Source organism: Sprattus sprattus (genome assembly GCF_963457725.1).
Source record: "Sprattus sprattus genome assembly, chromosome: 21".
Taxonomy (NCBI): Eukaryota; Metazoa; Chordata; class Actinopteri; order Clupeiformes; family Clupeidae; genus Sprattus; species Sprattus sprattus.
Genome location: NC_137919.1, coordinates 5,867,774 through 5,877,773, shown reverse-complemented (window position 1 = coordinate 5,877,773; position 10,000 = coordinate 5,867,774). Strand labels below are relative to the sequence as shown.

The following is a 10,000-nucleotide window of genomic DNA, read 5'->3' as shown; positions in this document are numbered from 1 at the left end:
ATAAAATATACAGGATTCTCCATGGCAGCACCATGTAAGACTCAACCGGCCAATCCGGCTTCAGATAGAACCTCACATAACACACCGCCTTGTGTGGTGATTGGTCAGAGTCACAGAGACCCCTCCCCCATTGTGACAGAAATACACCGACAAGCACAGAAAAAAAACTAAAAAGAAAAAACAAAAAATGCTATTTAGTGTTAATTCTCAAGAGAACAGAGTTCAGATTTTTTTTCTCTAGTCTAGAAGAACACGAAAAAAACACAGTTCTGGTTTGTATTTGTTGCTTTTGTTGTGTGTTTGTCTGTTGTTGGTTATTGAAAACAGATCTCTGGCATCGCCCCCGGCAACACAGCAGGGCTTTTCCCTCTTCAGTCTTTCTTTTCTTTAGCTTTCTCTCTTTTCTTTCGTCCCTTCGCTTGGTGAGGAGTGGATGGGTCAGTGTGGGGAGGGTGTGTGTGTGTGTGTGAGTCTGTGTTTGTGTCATCGGCCGCTCACATCAGTGTGAGTCCTGACTCCCTACACGAGAGGATGGGGCACCAAAACAACCCCACAGCAAAACAGGTGCAGGTGTGTGTGTGTGTGTGTGTGTGTCGGTGTGTGTGTGTGTGTGTGTGTGTGTGTGTGTGTGTGTGTGTGTGTGCGTGAATGTGTGTGTGTGTGTGTGTGTACGTCTGTGATTATGAGTGTGTGTTAACTGTGTGTGTGAGTGTTGACAGGGCTTAAGCACACACAGCCTTCAGAGTCTGAGAACTTAGAGAGAGCTCGTTTGTGGGGGCAACGCGGAGCGTGTGTGTGTGTGTGTGTGTGTGTTTGGCTCTGCTGTCCGTCTCACTGCCACAGAGAGGCGTCCGAGGAGAGAGGAGTGTATCACAGGCTTCTGGATGGTGGGAGAAAGATGCAGCGCGTATCTTTCGGGGGCACAGGAGTGTGTTTAGTAGTGGGGTTGGGGGATGGGGGGGGGGGGGGGATTTTATTTGATTTGGCATCTCTTTCATTCACTCACTCTCTCTCTCTGTTTCTTTTACTCTCTCTCTCTCTTTCTCTCTCTCTCTGTTGTTGTTTTTCCTCCCTCTCTCCTCACACTTTGTAGTAGATGTTTGCGGGGCTCTGCGGGGGCATCTCCTGGACGATGTACACGGGGTGGCCGTAGTCCCCGCTCACCTTCTCGTAGTGCGGGCAGTACGCCGAGTCCGAAGTCCGCAGCGGGATGATGATGTCACTGGGCTCCGAGCCGTTGTTGTTGCCGCCGCCGCCGCCCCCTCCACCCAGACTGCCAAGACCCCCCAGGCCGCCCATGCCGCCCATGCCTCCCATGCCGCCCATGCCCCCCATTCCACCCATTCCACCCATTCCGCCTCCGCGCTTGGGGCTGGTGAGGGAGGAGAGGGACAGGGGCGGGTGGTGCGACTCCGAGTGTTTGGCGTGTCGCCGGCGGTAACAGACCACGCAGATGACCGCGCTGACCAGCAGGAGGAAGGCAGAGCCTCCGGCCGCCCCGGCGATCAGCGGGATGTTCTCGCCGCTGCCGCCACCCCCGGGGACTCTGGGAATCGTGCCGTTCCCTCCTGTTGCAGAGAAAGAGAGAGAAGGGACAAACCATGTTAGCTCTGTGGGTATGAAAGAAATCCCTACTTAAAAAAGTGAAGAGTTCTTATAGGGCCTAAGAGTTCTTCTAAGCACACACACACACACACAGAGAGAGAGAGAGAGAGAGAGAGAGAGAGAGAGAGAGAGAGAGAGAGAGAGAGAGAGAGAGAGAGAGAGAGAGAGAGAGACACTTTGTTAGCTCTATTGATATGAGAGCAATCCTTACTATGAGGAGTTCACTGTAAGAGTACTGAAGAGCTTCTGAGAACATCATACTGTGCACCATACTGAACACCATACTCAACACCATACTGAGCACCATACTGAGCACCATACTGAGCACCATACTCAACACCATACTGAACACCATACTCCACACCATACTGAGCACCATACTGAGCACCATACTGAACAGCATACTGAGCACCATACTCAACACCATACTGAGCACCATACTCAACACCATACTCAGCACCATACTGAACACCATACTGAACACCATACTGAACACCATACTGAGCACCATACTGAACACCATACTCAACACCATACTCAACACCATACTCAACACCATACTCAGCACCATACTGAACACCATACTGAACACCATACTCAACACCATACTCAACACCATACTGAACACCATACTCAACACCATACTGAACACCATACTGAACACCATACTCAACACCATACTCAACACCATACTCAACACCATACTGAATATTATACTGTGCACCAAACAACACCATACTCAACACCATACTCAGGGACTGGAAACCAAACGTCCTTTCCGACAGTAATGTGATCCAGGCTGTGATCCTGAAGGCCCAGTATACTGCACTGAGTACTAGCATCGGCAAGAGAGCAGCAGCATCAATAACCTCGCCTGCTCTGCCTCCCTCAAATCACATTATAACCCTACTGAACTCATTCATATCTTATAGGCAGTCATAGTTATAACCCTACTGAACTCATTCATATCTTATAGGCAGTCATAGTTATGACCCTACTGAACTCATTCATATCTTATAGGCAGTCATAGCTATAACCCTACTGAACTCATTCATATCTTATAGGCAGTCATAGTTAAAGCCCCACTGAACTCATTCATATCTTATAGGCAGTCATAGATAAAGCCCCACTGAATTCATTCATATCTCATAGGCAGTCATAGTTAAAGCCCCCTGAACTCATATCTTATAGGCAGTCATAGTTAAGGCTATCAGTCTTGTACGGGTGTCCAGCGTCATGTTATTAAATGTTATTAAAGATGGACAACATGGCCAAAGATGGCAACACGCTTTGCCTCCTCTCGCTGGCCTCCCCTGACAGAAGAATGGTACGTTACGCACATTGAATCACAACAGACATATTTATCTGAACATAAAACCCCCATTAAATAGACAACTCTCCTTGTCCTCTTGTTGAAGATGACACTCAACCCTAATATGTGCATACTAGGTTTTTTGAATCTTTTTTAAAAGCACTTAATGTGCTATTTAGGTCCCTACTTTCTCGCCACTGATTGGACTCATGAGATAATTATCAAGGCCTTGAGTGGATAAAAGGGGGAAAAGTACAAGTGTAATCATGTAATTAAGGGCAATGAGGTACTGAAGACCAGACGGTGCTGTTGTTCTGTCTCAAGGCAGCACTGGTTCACAAGTAACAATGGTCAATGGTTGTGAATTAGCCAGCGTGCTACTCAGCTAATTTAGCCTTCTGATAATGAAATTAAAAAAGACGGTTGCTCCTGGAGACGCTGGCAGACTCCACCGCCGTTGGCCTCTTTTAAATTCACCTCGGGCTGTAAGAAGTTGATGAAACCGCAGAGGGGGTTGCTTGGCTGCGGCGGTTGATTTGCACTTTGTTTTTTTATCCTGGGCTAGCTTGAAAAGGGCAGGCGTCTCACCTGACACACACGAGGGCCAATTAGGCAGATTTAGAGAGTTTCATCAAGGGCTCCCGTGGCCCCGGTGAGGCCCCTCCACTCAACAGGGGCGCTTTGTGTGGGTCGCCTGGGAGTTCACACACGAGAAACATCTGACGTTAACGGTTAAGCTAACTTTACTGCTAATGCTAAAGCTGAGGCTAGTGTGTGCTGAGCTGATTAGACAAGGACTGTGTGTTCCCACACTGCTAACTGACTTATAGGAACACATCACCACACTACAGTACACCACACACACACACACACACACACACACACACACACACACACACACACACACACACACACACACACACACACACACACAGGGCTGTATGACTCTCTACTGACACTCGGATGAAAACAAAACATTCTCTGCATGAGAGAGCATCAGAACTCTCCCCCTGAGAGTTCCAGAACACCGCCATAAACTCTGCATGCCACAAACACAAAGCTGCTCCCACTGATATATAAGGCCCCTGATGCGCATTATACTGCTACACTGTCGTCGCATTCAAATGCTGCATTCAGATTCACTCAAGAACATGAGTTCAGTGTGGAATCTCTATTGGCTAAATGTGGCTACATGTTTCTTACAACAAACAAGAAAGAACAAATAATGATGCAAAGCCATGTATGTTATGTATCATAATAAAGAAATAAATATAATACAAATAAAAACTCACACAACACCCTTTTTTGGCAGTATAACCTCTCATGAATTTTTAGTAAAACTACTTAAGACTGATAATAAAAAATTCAAAAATCTGCAAATACCTGAATCCTTACAAAACAAACATGTCTGAATATGTCAGTTTAATGTGCCACTCAACAAATGCTTTTGCTCAAATTTGAAGCTTTAGCTTGTCAATCTCCTACTAAATGTTTATGAATGAATATGTTCAGTGCACATGTACCAGTTGGTTGCAAAAACAAATGTATCCCGACTAAAATCCATTACCATACATTACAGTTCTTCTAGGAGTTTAAAACAACACTGAGCGAAAGGTCTATGTAAGCCTGTGAGCTCAGCGGCTAGCCTCCCCCCCCACACACACACACACACCACATGAAGCGAAGGTAATCACCCACAGCCCCCCGACTAGGTCTGCACGGTGTTACGGTTAGCCACAGTCAGGGTTATGAGGGGCTCGCCGTCACTGGACCTGACCGCAGGTTTGGCTGGAGCAGGTTGACCTCAGACCAGTGCTCTAGCATGTATGTGTGTGTGTGTGTGTGTGTGTGTGTGTGTGTGTGTGTGTGTGTGTGTGTGTGTGTGTGTGTGTGTGTGTGTATCTGTCTGTGTGTTTGTGTGTGTGTGTGTTGTGGATGTGTGTGCGTGTGTGTAATGTGTGTGTATCTTTGTGTGTGTGTGTGTGTGTGTCTCTGTGTGTGTGTGTGTGTGTGTGTGTGCGTGTGTGTGTTTTTGTGTGTGTGTGTGTCTGTTGGAGTGCACTACGGGAGGAGAGAGTATGGAAGGGTCAGCAAGTCATGGTATGGTTAGACCACACAGCAAGGGCAAACACTACATAGCTCATTGAGTGTGTGTTTGTGAAAGAAAGACAGCACAAAAGAGGAGACACACGCACACACACTGATGTATGCGTGTGTAAGAGAGAGAGAGAGAGAGAGAGAAAGAGAGAGAGAAATATATAGAATATAGAGAGAGAAAGATAGAGAGAGAGAGAGCATTCTAGCCAGAAATACTGCCTTTGGAGGGTAGAGTGAATGAAGAGAGAGAGAGAGAGAGAGAGAGAGAGAGAGTGAGGGACTGAGAAAGACGGAGAGAGAAGTCGGGTTGTGACTGTGAGAGCATATCCAGGCCAACACATACATGTACGGCTGATGCTGAGGTAAGGCTTATTAAGCTTTAAGCAGGACTGGACTTGACTCTGAGATTTGTCATATGGGAAAATGTGTGTGTGTGTGTGTGTGTGTGTGTGTGTGTGTGTGTGTGTGTGTGTGTATGGGGGGGTCTCAGTATATACTTTGTGGGGGGGTGGCAGGGGATTATAGGGGTCCAGCCTTCACCCCCGCAGCCCAGTGAGGGGGTGGGTCTGGGGTCCTGGTGGGGGGGTTGATGGAGGAGGATAGGCTCGTAATGTGAGACAGCGGTGAATTGAAGCATCATTATTCCTGACACAGTTCCTTTTCTTTCCCTCTCTCTTCCTCTCTCTTCCTCCCTCGCTTGTTTAGCTCCTCTGTCTCCCTCTTCCTCCCTCCTCCCCCTCCTCCTCCTCTCTCGCTCCCTCCCTCCGTGGCTGTCCTGCTCTCTGTGTTATTCTGGAGGTAATGACCTCCTCTATACTGACCAGCTGGCCTGAACCCCTACTGTTTGTGGAACGAGTGACTGAGCGAGGAAGACAGAGAGAGAGAGAGAGAGAGAGAGAGAAAGAGGAAGAGAGACAGAGAGAGAGAGAGGAAGAGAGAGGAAGACAGAGAGAGAGAGAAAGAAAGATGAAGAGAGACAGAGAGAGAGGAAGAGAGAGAAAGACGGAAAAAGAGGGGTGATGGAAAGAGGATGGATAGAGAGAGAGGAAGAAAAAAAGAGACTGAGTCACAGAGAAAGAGGGATAGAGAAACAGATTTATAAAGAGAAAGCAAGTGGCCGACATAGAAAGATGTGTGTGTGTGTGTGTGTGTGTGTGTGTGTGTGTGTGTGTGTGTGTGTGTGTGTGTGTGTGTGTGTGTGTGTGTGTGTGTGTGAAGGAAGAGAGAAAGAAGGACAGAGGAGTGGAGAGTAGACTAATACATCATCGCCAACACTCTGCATCTCCCTGTTGTTCCTTTCTTTCTCCGTTCTCCCCTCCCCTCCCCTCCCCTCCTCTCCCCTCCCCTCCTCTCCCCTCCCCACTCCTCTCCTCCCCTCCCCTCCTCTCCCCTCCCCTCCTCTCCCCTCCCCACTCCACTCCTCCCCTCCCCTCTCCTCCCCTCCCCTCCTCTCCCCTTCCCTCCTCTCCCCTCCCCACTCCTCTCCCATCCCCTCCACTCCACCTTTATAGACTCCCTCCATAATTCCACTCTTTATTTCCTCTATATATCTAGCTCTCCCTCTCACTCGCTCCCTTCCTCCCTCTCTCACTACATCATGTCTTTCTCTTTCTTTCCTTTCCTCCCTCTTTTCTTTTATGACTACTGACACACAGCAGATACCTCCCCTGCTGTTCCCGCTCTCCTTCTCTCTCTTTCTCTCTCGCTCTCCCTCTCCCTCTGTCCCCTCTCTTTCTTTCTCTCTCTCTCTCTCTGTCCCCTCTCTCTTTCTCTCTCGCTCTCCCTCTGTCCCCTCTCTCTTTCTCTCTCTCTCTCGCTCTCCCTCTGTCCCCTCTCTCTTTCTCTCTCTCTCGCTCTCCCTCTGTCCCCTCTCTCCTTCTCTCTCTGTCCCTCTCTCCTTCTCTCTCTCTGTCTCTTTTTGTTTTCTCTGACTCCCTCTTCCTTCCTCTCTTCTCTTCCTCCCTCACAGTGGAGACAACAGTAGGAGAGAAACAGAGAGAGAGAGAGAGAGAGAGAGAGGGGTTTAAAATCATTATCATATGATGTCACCAAACGACATCAATATAAAGAGAGGGAGAGAAAGAAAGGCACGGAGCGAGAGAAATGCTCATGAAAGAAATGATCATCCCTTTTAAAACTGGATTGTGAGATCATTCACTCCTCTTTGCCCTCTAAAAGCCACTCTTTCTCTTCTCTCGCTCTTCTTTCGTTCCTTCTTTCTTCTCTTTCATCTCATCTACTCTTCTTTACTCTCTCTCTCTATGGGCCGACTGAGAAAAGCCAAGGCCCAAACTAATGACAGTAATAACTTTGACACCTCGTTCACATACACACACACACACACACACACACACACACACACACACACACACACACACACACACACACACACACACACACACACACACACACACACACACACACACACACTGACACACACACACACACACACACACACACACACACACACACACACACACACACACACACACACACACACTGACACACACACACACACACACACACACACACACACACACACTGACCAGCTTCCCCTGATGGTCATTACCATGCCAACCTCAACCTGCGGCATTTAGTTGCAGGAGAAAGACAGAAGATCAGTGGGGAGGGAGAAAAACAGAAAAACAGGAAGAGAGAAAGATGGAGAGAGGGATGTAGAGAAAGACAAAAAACCGGGAGAGGGACAGAGTAAAGAAAAAGGAAGAAGATAGAAACAAGGCAACACAGAGGGAGGAAAAGAAGGAGGGATGGAGAGAGAAAGAGAAAAAAAATAGGCAGTGAACAGAATGAAAGAGAAGATGGGGATCACAGGACAGAAAGAGAGAAAGGGAGGAGGGGGGGATAGAGAGAGAGAAATGGAAGATGGGGGGATAGAGAGAGAGAGAAATGGAAGAGGGAGGGATAGAAAGAGAGAAAGGGAGGGAGAGATAAAGAGAGGAGGAGGGAGAGAGAGAATGAGATACTTCATCAGACAGGAGCGGAGCAGCACTTGGTGTCCCTCTTCATCTAGTGCTTCTGTGCTTCCTTTCTTTCCCACACCCCTATACTCCTTCTCTCTCTCTATCCTTCCCTCTCTCTCTCTCTCTCTTTCCCACACCCACTATCCTCCTTCTTTCTCTCTCTCCTTCCCTCTCTCTCTCTCTCTTTCCCACACCCACTACCCTCATTCCCCCTCTCTCATGACTCTCTCTTTCTCTCTCTCCCTCTCTCTCGCTCCCTCTCTCTCACTCCCTCTCTCTCACTCACTCTCTCTCTCTCTTCCCCTCTCTCCCTACCTTTGCTTCTTGTTCTCTTGCTCTTCTTCCTCCACCACACTGTCACTCAATCTGTCTCTCTTCCTCTTCCTCCTCTCAGTAAGTGTGTATTTGGGTCTCTCTTCCTCTTCCTCCTCTTAGTAAGTGTGTATTTGGGTCTCTCTTCCTCTTCCTCATCTTAGTAAGTGTGTATTTGGGTCGCCTCAACACCCTGCTACTCACCAGGGTTCCTGGAGTTGGTGCGTCCTGCCGGATCTGGTTTGGCTGGTTTCGGGGGCAGTCCGTAAGGGCCTGGACACACACACACACACAACACAAAACTGAAGTTAGACTGCTGATGCAACGTTAGCACAACCTCCAAGCAATCTCTCCACAACTATATCCCAATAAAAATTCAACCTGACTGCAACAAACCAATGAAGAGGATGACTTATTTTTTTGTTTGCTATGGTGTTACTTCACTAGGACCTGATGATGTGTGTAATGTTGTCTTCGTGTTTATGCTACTTGTGTCTCTGTTGTGCAATTTTTTACGTTTAACTGTGCAATTCTTAACGCCTAATTGTGCCCTTTGGGGAAATAAAAATGTCAATCAATCCATCAGACTTGAAAAGAAGCATATCAGCAACCATCTGAACCGGCAACAACATCAATACAATTTGAATAAAAACCCACTGACAACATCAACATAACGCTTAATTCAATTACATTTAATTAAATTAAAGAAGTCAGTGGCAGTCTAAAAGCATATCAGCATGGCCTCAGGAGGCTGAGAGTGAGCCTTTATCTGATGGCAAACCCCAAAACAGCACTTTACATTCTACAGAGTCTATGCTCCGCATTAGAACTGATGGCAAACCCCAAAACAGCACTTTACACTCTACAGAGTCTATGTTCCACATTAGAACCTTTATCTGATGCGAGTTCCATGGACGACTTGATAAGAACTGAACACTGTGTTGTCACGACCTAAAATCAAATTTACCACAGCTGACACTCTGATGGCATTCACAAAGATGACCAGTATCGACATCTAACCAACGTCAACAGAATCCAAACAACACAGTTTCTCACAACATCATCAAAACATACACACACCCTTATTTACTCACTGCCTAATCACGTTCCCCCATACACACCCTTGTCAACCAGCCGTGTGTGTGTGTGTGTGGGGGGGGGGGGGGTAAATGAGAAGCGTGTGTGTGTGGTTGCTGCTCACAAGATTGAGGGATGTTGTGTGTGTGTGTGTGTGTGTGTGTGTGTGTGTGTGTGTGTTTGTGTGTGTGTGTGTGTGTGTGTGTGTGTGTGTGTGTGTGTGTGCATAACAGTTTCTCTCTCTCTCTTTCTGCGTGCATGAGTATGTGTGTGTCTGTGTTTATAATTTAGTATTTTTGAATGAGTGTGCATGAGTTTGTATGTTTGTGTTTGTCAGTTTGTACCTGTGTGTGTGTCTGTGTTTGTGTGTGTGTTTATGTGTGGGTCTCTCCTCACAAATCTTCAGCAAGCAAAACAGTAAACAAAACAGGCGTGACCTTTGAGCGACAGATGCGATAAAAAAAGAGAGAAAAAGAGAGAGGGATAGAAAGCAGGAGAAAAGGAGAGAGAGAGAGCAGTAGAGAGGGAGAGGGCAGACAGAGAGACAAATGCGCAGAAAAAGAGAAGGAGAGAGAGAGGAGGAAGGGAGGGAGGGAGGGAGAAATAGTGAAGAGAG

General features: G+C 47.4%; 1 protein-coding gene across 1 annotated transcript in view; it reads right to left on the bottom strand.

Annotated features, from left to right (window-relative positions):
* Nucleotides 1–1,014: 1,014 nt before the first annotated feature.
* Nucleotides 1,015–10,000, bottom strand: part of efnb3b (ephrin-B3b) — a 91,255-nt gene continuing 82,269 nt past the window's right edge. The window contains exons 4-5 of the mRNA XM_080859916.1: nt 8,512–8,580; nt 1,015–1,568 (exon numbers count right to left, since the gene is read on the bottom strand). Coding sequence (XP_080716042.1) covers nt 1,081–1,568; nt 8,512–8,580 — 557 coding nt within the window. The 3' untranslated portion in view covers nt 1,015–1,080. The remainder of the gene's footprint in view (nt 1,569–8,511; nt 8,581–10,000) is intronic.